This window comes from Haliotis cracherodii, unplaced genomic scaffold (assembly GCF_022045235.1).
Source record: "Haliotis cracherodii isolate W230 unplaced genomic scaffold, xgHalCrac1.p SCAF_14, whole genome shotgun sequence".
NCBI classification, from domain to species: Eukaryota; Metazoa; Mollusca; class Gastropoda; order Lepetellida; family Haliotidae; genus Haliotis; species Haliotis cracherodii.
Genome location: NW_027266269.1, coordinates 14,037,881 through 14,065,608, shown reverse-complemented (window position 1 = coordinate 14,065,608; position 27,728 = coordinate 14,037,881). Strand labels below are relative to the sequence as shown.

Below are 27,728 nucleotides of genomic sequence, written 5' to 3'. Positions count from 1 at the left end.
TTCCAGTATTTAAAGTCAGTTTAAAGATGCTGCAGTTTTTCTTTAATGAATAAGCATTGAAACATTTAAAGTTTTGATATTTAAAAGAGACTTAGATTGTTTATAAGAATATGAATTTGATAGATTGTTGACCGTCACAGGTTTTTTCAAAAAGGTAGGTTGTCAAAAAGTCTCTTTTTGAATAAACTAGATATACAAATGCTTTTACCCATACAAGCTCCCAAAGTTAAATAGGACAGATTCCCGTCCCGTTGACTACATACGAAATGTCTCTCGTGTTTACTGTAACACGACAGAAAAAGGACCATTTACTTCATTTCAACAAAACCCCAATATTGTTCATGCGCTATGCACTCAAGGTTGAAAGTTCAAAAGCATTTTTTTCCTGTAAATACGATGACTTGCAGCGCTGCTAAAACCTGAGGGTTAAAAATATACGCACCGACGCACAGTACTGGGTTTGGCGGCAGGGACTTATCATTCGTGGCGCTAAACTCCTTGGGGCCCGTCCCACAAAGCGATCTTAGCGCAACGAGGATGGAAGTCAATGTTAGGGGACAGAGTTCCCAGTTAGCTAAAATTTTGCAAAGCTCTTCTGTTTATGTGATTGTTTGTTTGGGTGTATTAGTTCTCCATCGGAGCCGAAATCATTTACATTTGAAAATTAACGGCATCTTCGGCATAGGTACTGATTACGAGATTGTGAGGATCCTATTTGAACGTGAACGGCTACTTCCGTCAAAGAATGGAGGTATTTGGTCATCAAACAGATGTAAGCGCTTCACAGCTGTAGTAATCTCTGTTAATGATGTTGGTCTGTGGTCCCCTGGTGTTTATACAACCTATGCTGCAATCTCATTAAAATCTGACCAATCAGAGCATCGCTTATCAGATCATGAAAGTTACCATTGGAATGTGATTTTTGATCGTGTAACCTCGAAAGCAACACACAGAATATTCTGCACGACAGTTATGGGTTTTATGTCTGTATTCATACAATCTAGACTATTTAATAACCATTCCAGTATGTTCTTTTGTTCAGTTTTTAATATTTAATCGAGTGTATGTCAAAATATGTTTCGAAGCGTAGTCGCCGGTTTGAAACTCGTGCCGTAAAGCTCGATTTAGCTGCCTTCTGACTGGCTATTGTCGACTTTTTGTTAGTCATTCCTTTGATCGCTCAAAGTTCGCGAAAGGTCGGTCTGACGTGACCCGTGATGGGATGTCCTTTGTTTAGTGGTAGGGAGAACTAAGATCTGATTTTTATGAGATTGCCCTATGATGCTGATGGTTCGAGCCTGTCGGAGTCCTTGCGTGTGTCCAGTTAATCTATGTAAGGGCCTTCGCTACATTCCAGTGATATTCCAGCTATGTGACGACGGCCTGTAAATAATTGAATCTGGACCAGACAAATCCTGGCAATGGTCCACGCCATCAGCGAAGTGACCGAGTGTGACCACCAGGTCCTCAGAAGTCATCTCTTACACCCAGCATTGGGTACTGACGAGTTATTATTTAAGTCTATAGATGTCATATAACGGTGTCCTCTGACTACATCAATGTCCGATGCTGACAACTGGTCACACTAACGCTCTCCTAGTGGATCACAGTGTTGGTCCCGGCATGCTGCTGTCAGCTGACATCATGATCGTACACGGACCCGGGCAACTTGGAAAGGTCACGTTTGACGCTCCTGAACGTCGTAATGGAGACACACATGGCAAACACGATGGATGTATGACCAGTGATGTGACCATGTCCTCCTGCTATCTACCCATCTCTGACCCACCAGCTTCCGGCCGCGCCCGTGATAGGCTGACTGGCAACACCAGTAACAGGCTACTTCTGGAGAGACTGTATGTATAGCTGCGTCTGAAAACAATCATATTCAATATGAGATACTACCTCTTCAAGTTCGATGAAATCGCATTTCCATCCATCACAAGAGCCGTCATAGATAATACAGATAGCTTATGTTTGATGGAACATTGAGTTTGAATTTCATTACACCATACACATATACCGATACTAAACTGATTCGCCATCTCAGCTTGTGGCGGGACAGCTAGAAGATGTTAGGCTAAACTGCCATGTCAGACTCGCGCAACTGCAGCAACAGCAATCAGTGAAAGCTATCACACGATAAATCAGATTGCAATCCAATTATTGCTAGCTCTGGTTTATCTGCTGCTCACATTAAACGGCAACTCGTACCAGAAAAAAACACGAGTGCGTGAAATATGGTAAGATGGAAACGTTTGCAACGTGAGGAATGTCCGTCTCGCTTTCCCTAATTCAGCCAACTGTGTGTGTGTGGGGGCGGGGGGGGGGGGGGGGGGGGAGGGGGGGGGGGGGGTAATCTGGGGGTGAGGGGTGGGGGCTGCACCTCACCGGTGCACACACTGGTATAACTCACCAGATAATCGTATCGATCGCTGCCAGACAGCTGCCTTCTCGCCCTCAGTGGAAATGAGATTTTCTTTCTCTTTCAGCGACGAATACCACATATCGATTGCTAATATCCCTCAGCACCTGTTTGGTGGGATAATGCACTTTGTAAAGATAGTTGACGTGTTTTTGAAGATCAACCTCACTTGAAATGTAACTGGAACTCAATTTCACGTTTTTTAAGGATTTGCGTCTTGGGTCTGGTGTGCGTGTGTGTGGTAGGTTCACGACAGGACTCGTTATGAGGGGTCATCTAAATCTTCAGTGCATGGAAGATGTACTTGGAGAAGGTATACCAGACGTCGGTGGCGAGGAAATCGATACACACCGTCAACGACACGGCATCAACCAATTCACAGTAAAAATATAAGTCATCAATCAAAGTCCCAACTGCAAGCCTCCTTCGCACCCCCCTCCCACCACACCCCCTCACGCCGAGCTTGTCTTGAATTATCGGATGTAAGCGTGTGCCAGGCGATGTCAATCGTTGAATGAGTGAGTGAGTGGGTGAGTTGGGTTTAACTCCGCTTTTAACAGTATTACAGTTATATCGCTGCGTGTCAGCTTAATGTGGGAGGAAAGCCCGAAGTGATGCAGGTCTCAGACGTTTACCACTTCGGTGAAACCAGCGAGCACGGGCATGGTGCTGACAAACCTAGAAACATAATCGGGGCGAACCGGGATTCGAACCCACAATCATAGGTTTCTGGCGTGCCTAAGGGACGCAACTCTGCACAGCGAATCGCGGCGCCTTAGACGACTAGGCCACATGTGCCCCCTCCATCGTTGAAAACTCGTATAAACCACTGGTCAACGCTCGATTTCATACATTAATGGTAGTTGTAGTGTTGCTGAATTCCTCGTCAAAAATCACACACGTCTTCACCGAAGCTGTACATTGAGCTCTGACGTTGGTGCCACGATGGATTATTGAGAAGCTCTGAGACTCACATAGAACGACTTGATGGAAAGATTAAAATTATTTATCTTTAATTAAATCCCCTTCCTCATCGATACTCTTGCAAACAATGTTGGAGGGATATCATCCCATTTCGAAGAAGATCTTCTCTTGGCTGTCCAAAAGGTTCCCAATAGCTGCTATGACGTCATCGATAGAGCCGGGTTGCGGTTACAGCGTTCCTCATGTTTGGGAACAGATGGGAGCTGAATGAGTTCAAAGTGTATCTGATTTGTGCATTGACGTTTGTCCTCATGGAGGGCACACCTCTTCTTAGTTTCACTCGTCTATTTGGTTCATTCTCCACTTGCCTCAAAAGTGTTTCATATGTTCCCTTGCGTGTCTTGTCTTTTGAAAGGTAGTCCACCATGACACCTCGGCATCTCAAACACAGAGGCCATAACTTTCCCAGCTGATATAGGTGGTGATGTCAAATCCTTCCACGTTTTGGGGGGTTTGTTTAAAAAATGGTGAATCCAGGTTTCATCCATAGTCGTAAATCGTTGCATGACTTTTCTTGGCCAGTTAGACATGGTGTGCCTGGTGCGTTTATGATCAGATATCAGAAGCTTTGGTGCTGAAGGAACTCTTACTTTCTTCATTGTTTCTGTGATGTGGGGATGTACAGTCTTCTGGGAAATAGCAACGTGACGCTCAGACACCGATCGGTCATCACCATATTGGATACTCTAGTGTTGATGATTCCACAGGCCTTCCAGGACCGGGGACGTCTTCAAGGCTTCTTTTCTGCAAGTACTTGACCACCTGATTTCTGGAAGTGGCTTACTGACTTGTCACAGCAAAGCAATTTGCCCATGCATGTATTGTCCTAAACATGTCACTACTTTCAGTTCCTTCCGTGTTAGACTCATAACTTATCAGTCAGCCCTCGTACATTGTGACTTCACGCTTGTTTTCCGAGGACAGCAGAACTAGCATATAACTATAAAAAAAAAATTAATGGCCAGACATGTCTCTTGTATGGTCGTTTCTCTAAAAGTGTTTCTCTGAAAACAACCAAAGAAGATGACAAACGGTGTGTGTGAAGTGTGGATTCTTATGTCGGGGTGTGATACAGTCGAACGTCCGGTCAACTAAGTATAATTGTATGCATTGTTAATTGCATTGATATTCATGTTGTGTGAGCGAACCTTGCAGCCCTGTGTGCCATGTGGACATGGTGTTCTAATGTAAAGCCACAGTAGACACGGGGGCGTGTACAAGCATCTGTTACAGTCGCTCAACATCTGGGCGCGTTCAATATACAGTCTCGCGCAAAAATGTCTCCCGTCATTTGACATTTTGTTGTACAAGAATGAGCCGCCATGTTTTGTTTTATTTTAATGTCCCTTTTAATTGTAATGATGGCATAACATCTACAGTTGTTCCTGATCTCTCGGCTGCTCGTTTTCGTTTACTAAGTGCCTTCACAACTGAACAAGTCTCAAACTGGTTCGGGTAATCTACTAGTGAGAGGGCGATGGGAACGTATCAAAGGTTTCAATGTGGTCCACGCTCAGATAAGTAGGCGCGGGACCAGTCGACAAAATAAAGCAGGTTCGCTACACCTTGCTCAAACAGGAATCAGTATGGAAAACCTACACCATTGTGGCACCTTGCAAGTTGCCGTAAGGGTGGAAACATGTCTCTCGCTTTGGTCCGTGCCCCGTGAAGATTCGGGGTTAGAATATGTCTTGCCGTAAGAGGCGACTAACGGAATCGCTGACTTGGCTGATGCATGTCATCGTATCCCAGTTGCTAAGATCAAACCTCATAATGTCAATCGCTGGATTGTCTGGTCCAGACTCGATTATTTACAGACCGCCGTCATATAAATGGAATATTGCTGAGTGCGGCACAGACTACCGGCCAAGTTCTTGTTTTCTTTTCTTGACGTGTGTCTGCAATTTCTGGGCGTTTCTGTTTCTGTTTCTGTTTAAGTCAAAGTGAGTTTTGTTTGTTAGTGTGTGTGCATGTGTGTTGTGTGCATGTGTGTCAACAACATAGAAAAGCGAAACGTGCTATATCCCGTGTGTGTTCATCATGCAGGTAGTGTGGTCATCCAGCCCAGCTTCCTCTCTGCCCCATCACATCCCCAGCGTCAGTACATCTATTAACCTCGTGATAGACTCATTACTCGGGCGAGCGTCCAGGAAATGGGTTCCGCTACTTGACCGATCACGCCTTCAAATAGGTACAAGTATATCCACGGACCACTTTGAAGTAACGGTTTACAGCCATTGGGTTCCGAGATCTGGCTAGCTGAGATGGGAGTGAGTCGAGGGAGATGGCTACAGCCAGGAACACACAGACACGATCTAGATAGATTGTTCGATAATACATCAACACACATTAGGCACTTAGCATGTGCTCAGTATTCGCGAAAGGAAAGTTTTGTCCGGGTTGTAGTTTGTGTGACGGTATGATATGAAGGCTTTGTATTCAACAACGTCTCTATTTACCCACTGTATGCATCAGTCTCCACTACATATGTTTCATGCGTGTGTCCAAACTGGTTTTGTTCTAAATACCGGGGTGTATGTTTAATGCGGGGCATATGATTATGGGATTCACGTTACAAATCTCCTCGGTGTACAGCGGCAGTAGTCTTTAACTGTACCTGCAGCTTCAAAGGAAAATACGAACTATATACGGAAATAAGTTAAAGTATATAAACAGTGATGTATATAAACACGGAACGGTAGTGGTGCTCAAGTCAGGTGTTGCCACGTGCAAGATCCGTGTTTGTTCAATCATAAATGATATATTTAGCGTTGCGTCCCTTAGTTGTGAAAGGATCCGCTGATAGTGTGTTCGAATCCCAGATCCTGCCCGAATATTATGCTTGGTTTCGAAGCAGCGAACACATTCTAATGGCGTTCACCAGCGTGGCCTGCACCACTTGGGATTTCTACCACACCAAGGAGACGCGAGGGCAGACAAGTGAAAATACAGCCCTCTGCCTCCCTTTAGCACCAGACAACAGACACAGATCAAACTACATATATGCAATAATGCATTATATGCACGCCTGGTGCCCTTTTCCAGTATATATTTTAATCCAATTTAAATCACAGCTGTGACGTTAAATGAGTTTTCCCCTCAAATATATCGGCAGCTCGTGGTACTTGCCTTTGGTGAGTACTGTAGCGGGCAGCTGACAGTTGATCGTATCGACTAGCAATCTGGCCATGTGTACTTGAGAGGGGAATATCAAAGCACAAGGCAGCTTAATGATGTCCCGCGTCTGATGGGAGGTAAGTATTTGTGTGTGTACCATTCAGTGGTGTCGCTGACGCCGGCAACGACACGCGTAGCAGTCCACGTGCTTACGTCACGCATCTGCCTTGATATTTGGTGGATAATCAAGACTTGTTTTCCGATATTTCTCATTGCAGAAATCCGATGAAGCCTATCTGTATTTTGTTATTCGAACTACATTCTTTTACTTTCAATATACATCGTACGTATATTCATATACATGACGCATGCGACCCGTGAAGATCCGGGGTAGAATAGGTCTTCAGCAACCCATGCTTGCCGTAAAAGGCGACTAACGGGATCGGATGGTTAGACTCGCTGACTTGGTTGATGTATGTCATTGATCCCAATTGCGTGGATCGATGCTCATAATATCAATCCCTGGATTGTCTGGTCCAGACACGATTATTTACAGACCGCCGTCATATAGCTGGAATATTGCTAAGTGCGGCGTTAAACAACAAACCAACCAACCGACATGACGCATGGACTCATTATACTTGACTGGGATGTGTTTAGAATAATTGATCATCTATCTTGCCTTGATAATAGTCAGCTGTTCAGTGTTGGACGATTGCTATCAGTTGCCCTGGTTTCTCACTCTGACTTGTCAATGTGTTCATTATTTGGTGACGCACGAGTTGCTGATGTGTATGCGATTATCCCCATGAATGTGTGTCACATCACCGGCCTGCAGACATCAAGGGATATATCGGAACTACACATCTGACTGATATAAACTTTCGGGTCTCAAGTATTCAAGAGTTTGTTACGTAATAGACGTCGCATTGTATTGGGAGTTCAATGCAGCTGTGACCAGCATTTCCCCATGGGGCGCCATGGGCTGAAGTAGGCCATAGATCACTTGGGTTGCTTGTTTGTTGTTTAATGCCGCACTCAGCCATGTAAATGATCGAGTACCGGACACACCAGTGACTGGGAGAGTGTGTCGAGTCCTAGAGCTGATAGCCATAGAACCAGGGGTATTTTAACTTGACGGAAAAGATCACTTGGATGAAACAAGAATCGTTGTCGTGAGAATCGTGGATATATACCACGACTTGCCGATCTTGGTCGATGAGGAACACGACATTTTACAACGTCATGGATCATGGATAGCATACAAAAGTGCTGCTATGGCGTAAATATACACTCACTCACTCACTCACCAGCTCTGCATGGAGACACGTGACGTGTGAGGTCCGTGTCCCCGTCAAGTTGGGGTGGGGAGAGTGAACTGCTCTTTACTCCTGAGCGATACAGCTGGAAACCAGCAAGACTCGTGTTCATATGGTCAAGGATGAGTCGATACCACCTAACTCGAAATAATACAGAACGTGTAAAACACGATTCAGGGAAAGTGTTCATAAGGTTAATATATCAGCGGTCAGAGGCGGGAAATGTGACACTACTTCAAGACCACGTGGTCAAGTGGGGTGGGTGGGGTGAGTGTTGACATTGCCCCAGGGTACACACTCAGACCACTTGGGTGGGGCACCAGCACACTCACATTAATGGCGGCAAACCCAACAGATGAAACAATTTATAGTACTATCCATATATGACACTGGCGAAAGTAAAGTCTCGATGATCTCAGATCTGATATCAGTGACGTGTGCCCTAGATAGCTGTACTTCTTATCTCGACTGGGAAGTAGCACTGACACGAAGCCACGAAATGCATTGTTTACACAACCTGTGTCCCACTAGTCTCAGGCTGTAGGCCCCCTTATACCGAATCTCCTTCACCTATTGGTATGTGTTTGCTTATGTAATATTCGTATTTAGTGTACGTACATACTAAATATACACTGTACCGACTTTCACTATCCAATATTTGCCGTAAAAGACGACTATCGGGATCGGGTGCTCAGGCTCGGTTACTTGTTTGATGCATGTCATCGTATGCTAATTGCCTTGATCGATGCTCATAATGTCAGTCACTGGATTGTCTAGTCCAGATTCGATTATTTACGCAACACTGTCACGTATTATACGATGTAGCTACACACTAAGTATACAGGGTACCAACACACTAAGTATACAGTGTACCAACACACTAAGTATACAGTGTACCAACACACTAAGTATACAGTGTACCAACACACTAAGTATACAGTGTACCAACACACTAAGTATACAGTGTACCAACACACTACGTATACAGTGTAACAACACACTACGTATACAGTGTACCAACACACTAAGTATACAGTGTACCAACACACTAAGTATACAGTGTACCAACACACGAAGTATACAGTGTACCCTCACACTAAGTACACACTAAGTATACAGTGTAACTACAAACTAAGTACACATTAAGTATACAGTGTACTACACACTAAGTACACACTAAGTATACAGTGTACCTTCACACTAAGTACACACTAAGTATACAATGTACCTACACACTAAGTAAACACTAAGTATACAGTGTACCTACACACTAAGTACACACTAAGTATACAGTGTACCTACACACTAAGTACACACTAAGTATACAGTGTACCTACACACTAAGTACACACTAAGTATACAGTGTACCCTAACACTAAGTACATACTAAGTATACAGTGTACCTACACACTAAGTACACACTAAGTATACAGTGTACCTACACACTAAGTACACACTAAGTATACAGTGTACCTACACACTAAGTACACACTAAGTATACAGTGTACTACACACTACGTATACACTAAGTATACAGTGTACCTACACACTAAGTACATACTAAGTATACAGTGTACCTACACACTACGTATACACTATGCATACAGTGTACCTACACACTAAGTACACACTAAGTATACAGTGTACTTACACACTAAGTACACACTAAGTATACAGTGTACTTACTACACACTACGTATACACTATGTATACAGTGTACCTACACAAAACTTGACAGATTCAGAGAGAGGGGTATGACACGACAGGTTTGGGGTAGGGGCATGACCAAACATGAATTTTCAGACGGACGGGCATGACAACATCTTATAGGTTATGAAATATATTTTTCTTTAACCGTTGTTACTAATCATGATGATAAACGTCCATCGGTGACTGGGCGCCATCATCGTCTGGCTTCATCCCACCGTCCTCCCTTGTTTCAGATGATGGTGTGACGAGGTGACGAGTGAGGGCTTGGCGTCTACCCCTTCCTTGCAGTATTAAACATGACAGGTATGACAGCAGACAAATGCATTCAGGTAAAGTTAAACCTCGCTGACTCAACTTAGTCTTACCAATGACTTACATTGCCTTTAACATATATATCGAGTTGGCCACTGCGAGGGTTCGCCTCAGTCGACAGTGAGTGAGGGACAATGATGTGTCGGGGCAGACTACGAGGTGGGGGACACCTGGAATTGGTGACATGAAGCTGATATTGATGAGATAATTGAATGCACACCTATCGGCAGCCGGTGGGGCTACTGTGGAGGACGTATAGCCACTGTGACACAGACACTGTGAGGACTGATCACTGACGCCACAGCGCCATGACACACTACATCGCTCAGGTCGAGGCCCAGGTTCCCGCAGCTGTCGTCGCCTGTCAGACTACAATCTCCCCTCACCAGGGGATGTTGATATACGTGAAATATGGATCGAACTATGGATTGATTAGGAGATAAACCTACTGAGATTTATAGGTATTTCAACGTAGATATGACATATACTAAACAAAACACGGAACGCATCCCATATGGTTGTAAGCCATATAGAGATCACTATTCGGTAGCAGAATGAACTGTTCTTTAATTGGTATGCTTACAATGCCAGCCTAAAATGACCAGGTTACTTGCTGTAAATTAAATATACGTAAAAGAAACATTTGTTTCCACCTGTTCGCGTTCATAGATATATGTGAGTGAATGGTATTTTACGACGCCGCCAGCAATAGGCCAGTTCGATCGGTCTGTAAATCGAGTACACCGTGGGCGGATCAGACAAACCCGTGACTGAAATCATTGGTGCCACAGCGACCTACATGAGCGGGATGCGATGGAGTGAATGCCATCCCAGACCCTGGACACCATCTCCTCGTTTGTCTACATCGACATTGTGCACCCATGTTGGCCAGCACTGGTTTCTGATGGGAGAGAATATGGGAACACCTAGTGTTAGACACAGTAAAATGATATGCTGTCATGGGTTCCCATCCTTGTCTATCAAATACGTGTTGGAAACAATGCACACAAACACATCTCAACTTTCGATTCTGGTGTGTGTTGAATTTGTATACGCGCTATTTCAAATGTACTGACAGTGAAGCTTATTGTCCACATTTTTGTGGTTCCTTTGCTCGCATCCATTTTGCTCCATGTTGTAAATGCACCACTGTGTGATGTTTGGAATGTAAATAGCAGTCGCACGCGCGTATCAGTCAGATGCTGTCATGGACGCCCAACGTCTGTGGTATATGAATTATTTACTAAGTCTCATGTGTTGTGCAGACTGTGCAGATCTTACCACCAAGGCTTCCAACGCCTCCCTGGCCCTCAGCACAACGTCCACAACAGTCAACACCACAGTCACAGTCACGTGCTCGGACTCAAGTCAGCGATTGGTTGGCGAGAGTCAGCTGACCTGTCTCGCCACAGCAGAATGGAGTGCCGGTCTACCGATATGCATTCGTAAGACAGTCTTTTATCCTTTTAATGACATTGATGAAACGTTGACATGGTTTTACTCATACACATAATGACACGTGGACACATACATGGTTTTAGTCATACACATAACGATACGTGGTCACGTACAGTTTTACTCATACACATAATGACACGTGGACACGTACATGGTTTTATTCATACACTTAACGACACGTGGACATATATATAGTTTTACACATACACATAATGGCACATAGGCACATACATGGTTTTACTCATACACATAATGACACATGGGCACATACATGGTTTTACTCATACACATAATGACACGTGGACACGTACATGGTTTTACTCATACTCATAATGACCTGTAGACACGTACATGGTTTTACTCATACACATAATGGCACATGGGCACATACATGGTTTTACTCATACTCATAATGACACATGGGCACATACATGGTTTTACCCATACACATAATGACCTGTAGACACGTACATGGTTTTACTCATTCACATAATGACACGTGGACACATACATGGTTTTACTCATTCACATGATGACACGTGGACACATACATGGTTTTACTCATACACATAATGACACATGGACATATATATGGTTTTACTCATACACATATTGAAGCGTGGACAAGTACATGGTTTTACTGACACATAAAATGACACATGGACATGTACATGGTTTTACTCATTCACATAATGACACGTGGACACATACATGGTTTTACTCATTCACATAATGACACGTGGACACATACATGGTTTTACTCATACACATAATGACACGTGGACATGTACAGGGTTTTACTCATACACGTAATAACACGAAGACACGTGCATGTTTTACTGATACACATAATGACACATGCACACGTACATGGTTTTACTCATACACGTAATAACACGAAGACACGTGCATGTTTTACTCATAAACATAATGACAGGTGGACACGTACATGGTTTTACTCATACACGTAATAACAAGAAGACATGTGCATGTTTTACTCATACACATAATGACACGTGGACACGTACATGGGTTTACTCATACACATAATGACACGTGGACATGAACATGGTTTTACTGATACACATTATGACACGTGGACATGTACATGGTTTTACTCATACACATAATGACACGTGGACACGTACATAGTGTTTAGGTCACATATCAGGAGGAGGGGGAGATGGGTGAGTGACGGCGCTTAAATTGGTTGACTCCTGGCAGTCAACGAATCACGGGATGTGGAACTTGTATTCCTGGTAGGATGTTGTGCTGTCAGTGGTGAGCGGAGGCCGCAGACACACTGCTCACAAAGCATGCATTAAACCGTAACCTTTGTTTTACAGGCGACTTTTCCGACAGGGAGATTATTATCCTGGCTGTGACGTGCTCGGTGATATTCACACTCATTGTAGTATTAGTCCTGATCGTGCTCATCCTGGCCAGGAGGAAATCAAGGACGAAAAGGAAAAGGTAAACACGTCCCTCGGTTTTATAAACACGGGAACTGCACAGTTTAAAGTGTAAGAAATGTGTAGAATGCGTGCACACATCAATTAAACATTGCTCCAGTAAATATATATTGGATTATGTACTGCTCATTTATGTGATATGTGACTCGGTACATTCACGACCGATGTACCGACTTCAGAGCATGCATGCACACATCAGCGTTCGTAAAGGGCAGAACATTTGATATTCGGGAAGGGTGAGGAGGCGATCGGTGCCTCAGCGCTTTTCGCCGATGCATAATTTTTAATCTACCTCCTCGAGTTCGTTGCACAAATATGCCTTCTGGGTGGTGATATTGTTTGTATGCTAACGTGGCTGCCAGCTGCTACATATAGTAGGGCGGTAAAGGCTAAAATTGTGCAAATTGGGATAAAAGCACCAAACTTGGCACTCCTATATATTGAACCATTCCGAACATTTTTGGATATGGATCCACCTCAGCAGAGCCCCCTGGTGGTAGAAAATCCAAGATGGCCGCCAACATGGCTGAAATCCCTAATGATATCAATATATACTCAATATATCATACTTATCTGATCCCTTTATACATATATCCATAGTAATGCATGCGGAATGAATTGCAGCAGAGCTGTATATAATTCAAATATAGTTTGCAGCGCCCCCTGGTGGTAGAAAATCCAAGATGGCCGCAAGCATGGCTAAAATCTCTAATGATATCAAACTATACTCAATATATCATAGTTATCTGGCCAATTTATACAAATTATCATTGTGACATTGTGATGTATTTAGGAGTAATCACAACAAGCCCGTATATAATTCAAACCTAGTATGCAGCACCCCCTGGTAGTGATGAAAGTCCAAGATGGCCGCCGATTTGATTGAAATGATTGCAATGAACAAATGATACTGATATTGTGGACATTTTACATTTTTGAAGATTAAGTCATTTTGGCAGCCATCTTGGATTTTCTTTGCCACCAGTGGGCGCTGCATATTAGATTTCAATTATATACAACATAGTTACAATCAATTTTACATAAATGACTAAAATGACAAAATAATTATGATATATTGAATATAAATTGACATCAAAACAGATTTTAACCATTTTGGCGGCCATCTTGGATTTTCTACCACCAGGTGGTGTTGCTGAGGTGGATCCATATCAGAAATGTTTAGAATGGTTCAATGTATAAGTGTGCCAAGTTTTGTGCTTTTAACCCAAAGTGCACAATTGTGACTAAAATCCAGCCTTAACCGCCCCACTAGTACGTGGACAGCAGGAGGTAAGGGAGCTGGATGTCACTGTACCCTCCTGTTCGCAGACATGAACGTCTGGCGCAGACAATGGAGCGTCTCTCTATCCGAGACCCACTGGACGAGCTGGTGAGACGGGAGTCACGACGCAGCTCCATGGGCTACATGAACGACTCCCTCAACAGCTTGCCTAACAGCAACGGCGACATCAGTAAAAGGTAGGCCCTGGTATACAGCAGCGAGCGTTGTGGACACACTTACAAGATGTAAACACATTAAGGGTCAGTGCGTGGACGGTGCGTGTCCTTATAAGGCAGGAATCGGTGTCCAGCCCAGCTGAGGGTCTAGGCAGTATCACACATCTTCCCCTGGGGTACTCTTGGGGTCTAGCCAGTATCACACATCTTCCCCTAGGGTACTCTGCGGGTCGAGGCAGTATCACACATCTTCCCCTAGGGTACTCTGAGGGTCTAGGCAGTATCACACATCTTCAGCTAGGGTAGTCTAGGCGGTCTAAGCAGTATGTTACCATTCTTGTTGAAGGAGCTGACTGCGTGAGGAGGGGATGGTCACAATGTGTCACCTGTCTGACTGTGTGAGGAGGGGATGGTCACAATGTGTCACCTGTCTGACTGCGTGAGGAGGGGATGGTCACAATGTGTCACCTGTCTGACTGTATGAGAAAGGGGTGGTTACAATGTGTCACCTGTCTGACTGTATGAGAAAGGGGTGGCTACAATGTACCACCTGTCTGACTTTAGCAACATATAGCAACATTTGTACTTTGAATATAGCATTATTTTCAATTTTGGAAACTGTTTAGGAACAAGATTCATATTGTGAACCTTTCTTGTGAAAAAGAAAACGTATTTGTTACATTTTCAAACATGCAGTTCTTTCATTCTTTATATTTCTTTCTTCCGCCTGTCGACATTGCCTTTCTCTGATGTTTACCAGTGACTGAGATAAACATAAAATAACATGCAGACAAACATTTGGGCTTGTCTCCCAGATGCGCTTATTGACAGGTCGCCGTGAAAATAGCTGTGATATTGCACAATGACAGTTTGGAGGAAATTGTTTGAAATCAATATTGATTGAAGTAGAGATGTAACTAGTGAGACCTCAACTTTTAGAAATTGTCAATAATTGCAGTCTTCTCTCCTGCTTCTTCCCAAGCAATGCTCTGTGACTGTAAGGCTCCCTGTGTTGTGACTGTCAGGCTCCCTGTGTTGTGACTGTGAGGTCCCCTGTGTTGAGTGACTGTAAGGCTCCCTATGTTGTGACCGTCAGCCTCCCTGTGTTGTGACTGTCAGGCTCCCTGTGTTGTGACTGTCAGGCTCCCTGTGTTGTGACTGTCAGGCTTCCTGTGTTGTGACTGTAAGGCTCCCTGTGTTGTGACTGTCAGGCTCCCTGTGTTGTGACTGTCAGGCTCTCTGTGTTGTGACTGTAAGGCTCCCTGTGTTGTGACTGTCAGGCTCCCTGTGTTGTGACTGTCAGGTCCCCTGTGTTGTGTGACTGTCAGGCTCCCTGTGTTGTGTGACTGTACGGCTCCCTGTGTTGTGTGACTGTCAGCCTCCCTGTGTTGTGTGACTGTCAGCCTCCCTGTCGTGTGTGACTGTCAGGCTTCCTGTGTTGAGTGACTGTGAGGCCCCCTGTGTTGTGACTGTCAGGTCCCCTGTGTTGTGACTGTCAGCCTCCCTGTGTTGTGACTGTGAGGCCCCCTGTGTTGTGACTGTCAGGCCCCCTTTGTTGTGTGACTGTGAGGCCCCCTGTGTTCTGACTGTCAGGTCCCCTGTGTTGTGTGACTGTGAGGCTCCCTGTGTTGTGTGACTGTCAGGTCCCCTGTGTTGTGACTGTCAGGCTCCCTGTGTTGTGACTGTCAGGTCCCCTGTGTTGTGACTGTCAGGCTCCCTGTGTTGTGTGACTGTGAGGCCCCCTGTGTTGTGTGACTGTCAGGCTCCCTGTGTTGTGTGACTGTGAGGCCCCCTGTGTTGTGTGACTGTCAGGTCCCCTGTGTTGTGTGACTGTGAGGCCCCCTGTGTTGTGACTGTCAGGTCCCCTGTGTTGTGTCACTGTGAGGCCCCCTGTGTTGTGTGACTGTCAGGCTCCTTGTGTTGTGACTGTCTGGCTCCCTATGTTGTGACTGTCAGGTCCCCTGTGTTGTGTGCCTGTCAGGCTTCCTGTGTTGTGTGACTGTCAGGCCCCCTTTGTTGTGTGATTGTGAGGTTCCCTGTGTTGTGTGACTGTCAGGCTCCCTGTGTTGTGACTGTCAGGCTCCCTGTGTTGTGACTGTCTGGCTCCCTGTGTTGTGTCACTGTCAGGCTCCCTGTGTTGTGTCACTGTCAGGTTCCCTGTGTTGTGACTGCCAGGCTCCCTGTGTTGTGACTGTCAGGCTTCCTGTGTTGTGACTGTCTGGCTCCATGTGTTGTGACTGTCAGGTCCCCTGTGTTGTGACTGTCAGGCTCCCTGTGTTGTGTGACTGTGAGGCCCCCTGTGTTGTGTGACTGTCAGGCTCCCTGTGTTGTGTGACTGTCAGCCTCCCTGTGTTGTGACACTGTCTGGCTCCCTGATATGACTGTCAGGTCCCCTGTGTTGTGTGACTGTGAGGCCCCCTGTGTTGTGACTGTCAGGTCCCCTGTGTTGTGTGACTGTGAGGCCCCCCTGTGTTGTGTGACTGTCAGGCTCCTTGTGTTGTGACTGTCTGGCTCCCTATGTTGTGACTGTCAGGTCCCCTGTGTTGTGTGCCTGTCAGGCTTCCTGTGTTGTGTGACTGTCAGGCCCCCTTTGTTGTGTGATTGTGAGGTTCCCTGTGTTGTGTGACTGTCAGGCTCCCTGTGTTGTGACTGTCAGGTCCCCTGTGTTGTGTGACTGTGAGGCCCCCTGTGTTGTGTGACTGTCAGGCTCCTTGTGTTGTGACTGTCTGGCTCCCTATGTTGTGACTGTCAGGTCCCCTGTGTTGTGTGCCTGTCAGGCTTCCTGTGTTGTGTGACTGTCAGGTCCCCTTTGTTGTGTCACTGTCAGGCTCCCTGTGTTGTGTCACTGTCAGGCTCCCTGTGTTGTGTGACTGTCAGGCTCCCTGTGTTGTGTCACTGTCAGGTTCCCTGTGTTGTGACTGTCAGGACCCCCGTGTTGTGACTGTCAGGTCCCCTGTGTTGTGTGCCTGTCAGGCTTCCTGTGTTGTGTGACTGTCAGGTCCCCTTTGTTGTGTCACTGTCAGGCTCCCTGTGTTGTGTCACTGTCAGGCTCCCTGTGTTGTGTGACTGTCAGGCTCCCTGTGTTGTGTCACTGTCAGGTTCCCTGTGTTGTGACTGTCAGGTCCCCTGTGTTGTGACTGTCTGGCTCCCTGTGTTGTGTCACTGTCAAGCTCCCTGTGTTGTGACTGTCAGGCTCCCTGTGTTGTGACTGTCAGGCTCCCTGTGTTGTGACTGCCAGGCTCCCTGTGTTGTGTGACTGTCAGGCTCCCTGTGTTGAGACTGTCAGTCTACCTGTGTTGTGTGACTGTCAGGCTCCTTGTGTTGTGACTGTGAGGCCCCCTGTGTTGTGTGACTGTCAGGTCCCCTGTGTTGTGTGCCTGTCAGGCTTCCTGTGTTGTGTGACTGTCAGGTCCCCTTTGTTGTGTCACTGTCAGGCTCCCTGTGTTGTGACTGTCAGGCCCCCTGTGTTGTGACTGTCAGGTCCCCTGTGTTGTGACTGTCTGGCTCCCTGTGTTGTGTCACTGTTAGGCTCCCTGTGTTGTGACTGTCAGGCTCCCTGTGTTGTGACTGTCAGGCTCCCTGTGTTGTGACTGCCAGGCTCCCTGTGTTGTGTGACTGTCAGGCTCCCTGTGTTGAGACTGTCAGTCTACCTGTGTTGTGTGACTGTCAGGCTCCTTGTGTTGTGACTGTGAGGCCCCCTGTGTTGTGTGACTGTCAGGTCCCCTGTGTTGTGTGCTTGTCAGGCTCCCTGTGTTGTGTGACTGTCAGCCTCCCTGTGTTGTGACTGTCAGCCTTCCTGTGTTGTGTGACTGTCAGCCTCCCTGTGTTGTGTGACTGTCGGGCTCCCTGTGTTGTGACTGTCAGGCTCCCTGTGTGTGTTGAGACTGTCTGGCTCCCTGTGTTGTGACTGTCAGGCTCCCTGTGTTGTGTAACTGTCAGCCTCCCTGTGTTGTGTGACTGTCAGCCTCCCTGTGTTGTGTGACTGTCGGGCTCCCTGTATTGTGACTGTCTGGCTCCCTGTGTTGTGACTGTCAGGCTCCCTGTGTTGTGTAACTGTCAGCCTCCCTGTGTTGTGTGACTGTCAGCCTCCCTGTGTTGTGTGACTGTCGGGCTCCCTGCGTTGTGACTGTCAGGCTCCCTGTGTTGTGACTGTCAGGCTCCCCGTGTTGAGACTGTGAGGCTCCCTGTGTTGTGACTGTCAGACTTCCTGTGTTGTGACACTGTCAGCCTCCCTGTGTTGTGACTGTCAGGCTCCCTGTGTTGTGACTGTCAGGCTTCCTGTGTTGTGACTGTCAGGCTCCCTTTGTTGTGACTGTCAGTCTCCCTGTGTTGAGACAGTCAGGCTTCCTGTGTCGTGACTGTCTGGCTCCCTGTGTTGTGTGACTGTCAGCCTCCCTGTGTTGTGTGACTGTCAGCCTCCCTGTGTTGTGTGACTGTCGGGCTCCCTGTGTTGTGACTGTGAGGCTCCCTGTGTGTGTTGAGACTGTCTGGCTCCCTGTGTTGTGACTGTCAGGCTCCCTGTGTTGTGTGACTGTCAGCCTCCCTGTGTTGTGTGACTGTCAGACTCCCTGTATTGTGACTGTCAGGCTCCCTGTGTTGTGTGACAGTCAGCTTCCCTGCGTTGTGACTGTCAGGCTCCCTGTGTTGTGACTGTCAGGCTCCCTGTGTTGAGACTGTCAGGCTCCCTGTGTTGTGACTGTCAGGCTCCCTGTGTTGTGACTGTCAGACTTCCTGTGTTGTGACTGTCAGGCTCCCTGTGTTGTGACTCTCAGGCTCCCTGTGTTGTGACTGTCAGGCTCCCTGTGTTGTGACTGTCAGGCTTCCTGTGTTGTGACTGTCAGGCTCCCTTTGTTGTGACTGTCAGGCTCCCTGTGTTGTGACTGTCAGGCTCCCTGTGTTGTGACTGTCAGGCTCCCTGTGTTGTGTGACTGTGAGGCTTCCTGTGTTGTGACTGTCAGGCTTCCTGTGTTGTGACTGTCAGGCTTCCTGTGTTGTGACTGTCAGGCTCCCTGTGTTGTGACTGTCAGGCTCCCTGTGTTGTGACTGTCAGGCTCCCTGTGTTGTGTGACTGTCAGGCTTCCTTTGTTGTGACTGTCAGGCTTCCTGTGTTGTGACTGTCAGGCTTCCTGTGTTGTGACTGTCAGGCTCCCTGTGTTGTGACTGTCAGGCTCCCTGTGTTGTGTGACCGCCAGGTTGCCTGTGTTTGTGATGAAGCAAAGGACAACACTATTTTGGACTCTGGCTTCAGGATTCTGATGGTTGGATCGAGCCGTCGGGGTGTACCACTGTGGTGCCTCCGACAGCAGATACCTATCCTAAGGAGTCAATTGAAATACATGTTTCTAACGTTCGCGCAGTAACCGAATATAATTGTATTTCAGGAGACTTTATAAAGTCTGGACAAACGACCGCAGCAGGAAGACATTTGCATTTGCTGATGACCTTGAGGAGTTAGTAGATCGAGGTAACGTCAGGAATCCAGAGTGTATCCTTCATGGCGACATGGTGCCTATTATCAAATTCGATTGCGCTTAACGTGTTTAAGTGAGTTTCGATGTAATTTAGCTAAATAAATATTCCGACGTGAACCAGCAGACAATGGTGAGCCTTCTCGCACCCTGCTACAGGTTCACTCAGCGGCGACAATCTATATATTCTGGCAGCTATTGAAATCTGCAACAATGTATAACAAACAACCAGTCATCAATGGTGTCGAAATATTTACCACATGTGAAGAACGCTACTGTTACATGGTCTAGGACAGCAGAGGTTCTCATACATGGGAGGGGGCTCGGGTGGCCCAGTCGTCTATTCGCTGTGCAGAGTAGCGTCCCTTAGAGTAGCGAAACCTATGATTGTGGGTTTGAATCCCGATTCGCCCCGATTATGTTTCTGGGTTTATCAGCACCATGCCGTGCTCGTGGGTTTCACCGAAGTGGTAAACGTCTGAGACTTGCATCAATTCGGGCTTTCCTCACACTTTAAGCTGACACGCCGCGATATAACTTGAATACTGTTAAAAGCGGCGTTAAACCCAGCTTACCCAACCACTCTCATATATTTACAGCGACCACGCGAGAACGATGACGTGTTTTACCTGAAAATCATGCAAAACACACATAGGGAGTTGTATGGCAAAGTGTAACTTTGTAACAGAACATATACAAACAGTGACACAAGCGCGAATACGGCTTTATGGGAAGGGGTGCCATTTTGTGGTTTGACATTTCGTGTGTGCTTGTGTATATGTGTGAAAATATATAATATGTACAGTTATAATCTTGTACTTGCATTCCACTGTGCATACCCTGTCACCGAATGCATAAAATATTCACATTGTTTGCGTCCCCTCCCCACTGTTTGGTCGACCGGTCGGTTACCTTTCATCCTCGAAAAAACCGGTGTATAAAATGTCCATGCTTATTTGATAAATACTCTGGGCCCATACGCCCCCATAGCTTCTATTTGGGCCCAATTCGAAATACGCTACGCTAAAAATAGCGGTCCAATCAAATTCCACTCCAAACGACATTCTGTGTGCTGTGACCGACAGAACCAATTGAGATGCAGACGTTAATTCATGAACAAAATCATGCGAGCGATTTCGAATGGTTTCAGAGTACATATCATTATGGAATGGCGAAACAGTTCTTTAGAGTATTCCGCTTGTAGCGTATTGTTTGACTGCCTCCTTTCATTCGTGACTAACTCGGATTATTCCGGGACAAGCCGAATAGCGATTCGTGCACCTATCGTGGCCATTTTTGCGACTGTCTATGTGCAAACGGGTATCACATATATTCCAGATGCTATTGAAAACACATCGGGACTCACGGTATTATACAGTATGATTGAACCCATTTAACTGTATCTTGGGTCAAGTTTTAGATGCAAGACATGAAAAATCAAAAAGTATTTCCGAGGGATCCCTTGACTGGAGTACTTGAAGTCATACAGGCATTGCGATTGGTTTGTCGTATGTTCGCGCATAACATTCGGTAGGGGCATTCGTCATAACTCGCTCCTTCCGTAACCTGAAAGAACACTCGTCCCCCTATCGATGAATGTTATGTGCAAAAATACGACAAACCAATCAGAATGCGCGAATGATTTGAAGTTCTTCGTGAAAGAATCCCTCAGATATAATTTTTTGATTTCACATATGTTAAATTGCATCTGAAATATATATAATATATGGGGAAATATATGTGAACCTTTACGCAGACGAGTTGACAATTGTTTTAGGTATGCAGGTTTGCGCTAGGAAGGAACACGGTCGCAAAAATGGCCTTGAGAAGGTCGCGAGTCGCTATTCGGCTTGTCCCGGAATAACACGAGTTGGTCACGAATGCGATAGGGAGACGAGTCTTCTTGCAGGTTACAAAAAGGGGCGAGTGGTAACGAATGCGCCTCCGCTGTCCAGTTGAAAGGGCGTCACCTGTAACCCCACCTGTTGTTTACAGATTATTACTTTGTTCTGTATTGTCTCCATTCACAACCCTGCTGTTGTCTCCCCCCACAGGCCGTGACAAGCTGGGGATACGGGGCAAGGTCCAGGTGGTACTGGAGGAGGACGGCACAGAGATAGATAACGACGAGATACTCCGCGCATGCTCGGGAAAAGTCATGCTCCTAAAGCCAATCAGCGACTCTTGGCGAGATTCGCGCATGCTCACTGCCTTCGACACGTTACCACCAGATAGCACACGGTTTTGAGACATGGGGGTAACTCGCCATGGAACTGTTGTCACTCGGGGAACTGACATACATGGTATTTTGTGAAGTTAGCGGCGAATAGGAAGTGTGCCGTAAACGAGGAAAGTTATGAACGCCGACAGTAAGTGCGACGTCACCGTATAATCACGTGCTCGTCGATTGCCTGTGGTTGTACTGTGTACCGGCGACGTGCAATATAACGATGTACAACACTGACGTCAGAGTTTGTGGAAGGCGTGTAGACGTGGAACTGTTACTTGTCATCAAATTGCGTCAGCTAAACATTCTCGAGGAAAGAAGTGCACGTTGAGGTGAATGTGGATGATACTGGTGATGTCACTAGATGTATGATCAAGTCGGATGGTCATGTACTCTGGCTTGCCTGATGCCCCAAGTTCTGTGATGGTGTCGGGAACCACCCCAACCACTCTGTCACCGGGGACATGTGGTAGAACCCGAGGGCACGGGGATACCGGGCCAACACTGGTGGTCGATACATGACATGAGGACGTCCAGCGGGATCTTGCGTGCACAACCTTCACTAACATACGTATGAGAGCCAGATGCTTGACTGCAGTCTACTCTACACAAAATATGACGTTAGAGACATTTTGGATACTATTATCGATTGCAAAATAAAACATGTTTTCTTCTTTCAATTTGAAACTTGTGGATGTTGTAATCGGTCTCTTTCGCCACCTCCGTCCATGGTACTTAGTTTAACCCTGGACAGAAGAGACGCTCTGTTCTTATATGACCCTATATGAAGTATATATGACCCTTACATGTGAGAAAGCGCTTCCAGACCTAGTGATTGCCACGAAATACTCCATATCTGTTGTTCCAGCCCCTAGATATTATGCCTCGATTTCATATTTTCAAAGTATGCTAACGGTATCTCGTCCTGACCTCTAACTCCCTTGGCTGGTGGACCTCCGGCTCCCAAGGGCTGAATGACGACTCCACTGTGTCTTGTATAGACTGCCACTTAAGTCTCAGAGACAACTGATGTGCATCTAGCTATACCCTGAATCGATATAATCTTACAAATCAAATTTAAACACAACACAGAGTGAAGATATAAATAGTAAATGAAAGTCATAGTAGAAGTTTGCACAATCCGACAGAACACACCGCCTTCCCATGTTCCTTTGCATGAAGATTTAATTGTTTAATAGGTAGTGTCCTGTTAGGTGCGTGTGAGGCAGCTGGGGAGGGAACATTAGTCGCCCCCCCCCCCCCCCCCCCCGTCATCCCCCCCCCCCCCCCAACTCTCCTACCCCTTCCCTCTTCTATGCAGCGTAAATGTATACTCAGAATCTGTTCATTACGTGAGTCCATACATCATGATATTTATATAATAAACATTTTATATGAAATACAAGTTGGTTGTCATTATACCATGAACTGTTGCTGCTCGACGCGTGCCCGGTGTGCCGCATGTCCACGCCATGTCTGTCACACACATTCCAGTATTAGAGGTGTAGCTCCATCTTCCCGAGGAAACGGCGTTAACTGACTATGGTCAGAATGTCAAAACACTTTATCATTATTCTATTAATAGTAATAAGTATATTTGATGGTTGGTTTGGTTTGTTGGTTGGTTGTTTAACGCCGCACTCCGCAATATCCCAGCTATATGACGGCGGTTGGTAAATAATCTGTCTTGACCAGACAATCCAGTGATTGATATCATGAGCATCGATCCACGGAATTGGGATCGATGACATGCATCAACCAAGTAAGCGAGCCTAACATGGCGATCCCGTTAGTCGCCTCTTACGACAATAGTCATCTTTTACGGCAAGCATGGGTTGCTGAAGACCTATTCTACCCCGGATCTTCAAGGGTCATTTTTGTTGATACCCAGTACTAGTAACAAATGTTATAGTTGGGATAATGCTAAGCCAGTCTTACTAAAGTACAGATTCTCGCACACTCGACAATTGTTACATTTACCCAATTTTCTAAATGGCATTGTGTGTTCATAGCTTTCGGCCATGGGAGCCGTTCCAATTTACACTTGTCACAGGGGTACTCAAAACTACCAGTTGTCTGACTTTCATTTTCGTGGAAGCCTCAGTGGTTGAGTGGATTAAATCCCTGACTTTGGGTGTTGGCGGGTAGGTGCCTCGGTCTGACAGTGTGGGTTCATTTCCCGGACGTGACTCGACCCAAAATAATACCAGAAGTTGTATTTTACTAAGAAAGCGTTATCTCAAATAGAACGGTTGTTACATTTGACCACTTTCTAAATGGCATAGTGTGTTGAGTAGTAGTTATTTCAACGGAGTTGTGGTGTTTTGGGGAGGTTAATGCAATTGAAAGAGTACACCTTAGATTTATTAAAAAGATATTAGGTGTTAAATTATCTACACCATCGGCATATGTTTACGGTGAATTGGGAGTACTACCATTGATAAGTGTGCGGTCTGTTGGAATTATTAAATCTTGGGTGAACATCTTAACGTGTGATCCTAATAGACATATTGATATTGTGTATAAAGCTCTTTTAGAAATGATGTTAAGTCATCCTAACGTAGAAAGTTGGGACGTTTCGGTTAGAAATATATCACACCAAACAGCCATGTTTGGCTGGGTCAAGTTATAGTAAATGAAACTGGATTTTTGTCTGAAATTAAGCAGCGAATTTATGCAAGATGTTGAAAAACCAATTGTCAAGTCTTAGCGAAACCAGACTGTGCCTGTCAATGAAGAATTCCTAATGTTTTGAAATGTATCTTATTAACATAGATATTGTAAAATACCGAGTAGCTCTAGCACGTTTTAGGTTCAGTTCCCATGTTTATGGTTGAGAAGGGGAGAAGGGTTGGACCAAAGTCACAGCTGAAACAGCGTCCGTGTTCAGAAACTCACATTATAAAGGACGGATACCATGTTTTAATGATGTGTCCAAAATATATGGGGTTAGCACGGCTGTATTTGCCAAATTACTCATGTACACCATAGTGTTTTCAAATTTGTCCATTTAATGCAAGACTGTCGCAGAAATGTCAGTTTTCGATTGACAGTGTGTGTACCACATTATAAATGAAAGAAAGAATGCATTATGATCAAGATTTCAAAATATTTGTAATTATGTATATACTTTGACATCTAGTAGGGTGTGTGGGTCGGGATTGGTGCGGGAGCAAGTCTCCAGTCTTGTTTCAGCTGAAATGTTGAGCCGCGCTTGGATGTATACCATTTGTATCTGGCCTGAGACCCATAACTAAACTTTGACTTGACTCGACTTGGTAATCATGTTAAACTGCGGGATGGTATCTCAGTGGGCTAGCTACATAAAATCAGCATTAGTCCGGATTAGAACAAGCAGCCACACACCCCACCAACACACACGTGCGTGCATGCCGCCATATATGTGCAATAATCTTGAACGCAACGTGAAACCAATTTACCAATTCTCGAATATAAAAACCTATCAAGTGTCCTGTTTGTGCAACATCTGGTTTCAGACAGTGTACCAAGACTTAGTGCCCCGATTGTGTAGGAACTGGTTTCAGCCAGTATATCCACTGTCCTGCAACAACTGGTTTTAGCCAGTATATCCACTGTCCTGTTTGTGCAACATCTGGTTTCAGCCAGTGTATCAAGTGTCCTGTTTGTGCAACATCTGGTTTCAGCCAGTATATCAAGTGTCCTGTTTGTGCACATCTGGTTTCAGCCAGTGTAACAAGTGTCCTGTTTGTGCAACATCTGGTTTCAGCCAGTATATCAAGTGTCCTGTTTGTGCACATCTGGTTTCAGCCAGTGTATCAAGTGTCCTGTTTGTGCAACATCTGGTTTCAGCCAGTGTATCAAGTGTCCTGTTTGTGCAACATCTGGTTTCAGCCAGTATATCAAGTGTCCTGTTTGTGCACATCTGGTTTCAGCCAGTGTATCAAGTATCCTGTTTGTGCAACATCTGGTTTCAGCCAGTATATCAAGTATCCTGTTTGTGCAACAATTGGTTTCAGCCAGTATATCAAGTGTCCTGTTTGTGCAACATCTGGTTTCAGCCAGTGTATCAAGTATCCTGTTTGTGCAACATCTGGTTTCAGCCAGTGTATCAAGTGTCCTGTTTGTGCAACATCTGGTTTCAGCTAGTGTATCAAGTGTCCTGTTTGTGCAACATCTGGTTTCAGCCAGTATATCAAGTGTCCTGTTTGTGCAACATCTGGTTTCAGCCAGTATATCAAGTATCCGGTTTGTGCAACAACTGGTTTCAGCCAGTATATCAAGTATCCTGTTTGTGCAACATCTGGTTTCAGCCAGTAAATCAAGTGTCCTGTTTGTGCAACATCTGGTTTCAGCCAGTATATCAAGTGTCCTGTTTGTGCAACATCTGGTTTCAGACAGTGTATCAAGTGTCCTGTTTGTGCAACATCTGGTTTCAGCCAGTGTATCAAGTGTCCTGTTTGTGCAACATCTGGTTTCAGCCAGTGTATCAAGTATCCTGTTTGTGCAACATCTGGTTTCAGCCAGTGTATCAAGTATCCTGTTTGTGCGACATCTGGTTTCAGCCAGTGTATCAAGTATCCTGTTTGAGCAACATCTGGTTTCAGCCAGTGTATCAAGTATCCTGTTTGAGAACATCTGGTTTCAGCCAGTGTATCAAGTATCCTGTTTGTGCAACATCTGGTTTCAGCCAGTGTATCAAGTATCCTGTTTGTGCAACATCTGGTTTTAGCCCGTATATCCAGTGTCCTGTTTGTGCAACAACTGGTTTCAGCAAGTGTGTCAAGTATCCTGTTTGTGCAACATCTGGTTTCAGCCAGTGTGTCAAGTGTCCTGTTTGTGCAACATCTGGTTTCAGCCAGTGTGTCAAGTGTCCTGTTTGTGCAACAACTGGTTTCAGCAAGTGTGTCAAGTGTCCTGTTTGTGCAACATCTGGTTTCAGCCCGTGTGTCAAGTGTCCTGTTTGCGTCACTGATATGCCTAACAACAAAACACTGACTGACAAATGCAGCAAGCTTTATTGCAGAATCTAGAGTATATCTATAAAAATACAGGCTTGAAACAAAAACCATCTCTAAGCTCCGTGTATATCACATATCTATGGACTAGAAGTGTATATCACATATCTATGGACTAGAAGTGTATATCACATATCTATGTACTAGAAGTGTATATCACATATCTATGTACTAGAAGCCTCCAGGGGCTACAGTTAATGCTGGTAACTCGTGGTCAGTTAACATCACACTTGACCATCACACTTCACAGCTGGACATGGAAGAACAAACTGAGGGAAGATTTGTTTCCTCACTTACATCACGGCATTCACAAAGAATTACATGTAACATCTCTACCTTCATCAGGATTACATCTAACACCGCAAATTACATCTAACATAGAGGCCTTCAACAGGAATAACATCTAACATAAAGGCCTTCACCAGGAATAACATCTAACATAAAGGCCTTCATCGGGAATTTCATATGACATAAAGGCCATCACCAGGAATGACACCTGACATAAAGGCCTTTACCAGAAATGACACCTGACACAAAGGCCTTCCCCAGGAATTACACCTGACATAAAGGCCTATACTGGGAGTTACATCTGACATAAAGGCCTTCACCAGGAATTACATCTGACATAAAGGCCTTCACCAGGAATTACATCTGACATAAAGGCCTTCACCAGGAATTACATCTGACATAAAGGCCTTCACCAGGAATTACATCTGACATAAAGGCCTTCACCAGGAATTACATCTGACATAAAGGCCTTCACCAGGAATTACATCTCTGA

General features: G+C 45.4%; 1 protein-coding gene across 3 annotated transcripts in view; it reads left to right on the top strand.

Annotated features, from left to right (window-relative positions):
* Nucleotides 1-23,208, top strand: part of LOC139460580 (uncharacterized) — a 38,175-nt gene extending 14,967 nt beyond the window's left edge. The window contains exons 1-7 of one of the 3 annotated variants that reach the window (XM_071242051.1): nucleotides 6,638-6,663; nucleotides 9,789-9,858; nucleotides 11,133-11,312; nucleotides 12,672-12,798; nucleotides 14,127-14,276; nucleotides 19,637-19,719; nucleotides 21,778-23,208. In XM_071242051.1, the coding sequence (XP_071098152.1) occupies nucleotides 9,852-9,858; nucleotides 11,133-11,312; nucleotides 12,672-12,798; nucleotides 14,127-14,276; nucleotides 19,637-19,719; nucleotides 21,778-21,971 (741 nt within the window). In that variant the 5' untranslated portion in view covers nucleotides 6,638-6,663; nucleotides 9,789-9,851 and the 3' untranslated portion in view covers nucleotides 21,972-23,208. Of the gene's footprint in view, nucleotides 1-6,637; nucleotides 6,664-8,333; nucleotides 8,422-9,788; nucleotides 9,859-11,132; nucleotides 11,313-12,671; nucleotides 12,799-14,126; nucleotides 14,277-19,636; nucleotides 19,720-21,777 lie in introns of those variants that run through there. The other 2 variants (XM_071242050.1, XM_071242049.1) reach the window with 2 other exon arrangements.
* The last annotated feature ends 4,520 nt before the right edge of the window (nucleotides 23,209-27,728 follow it).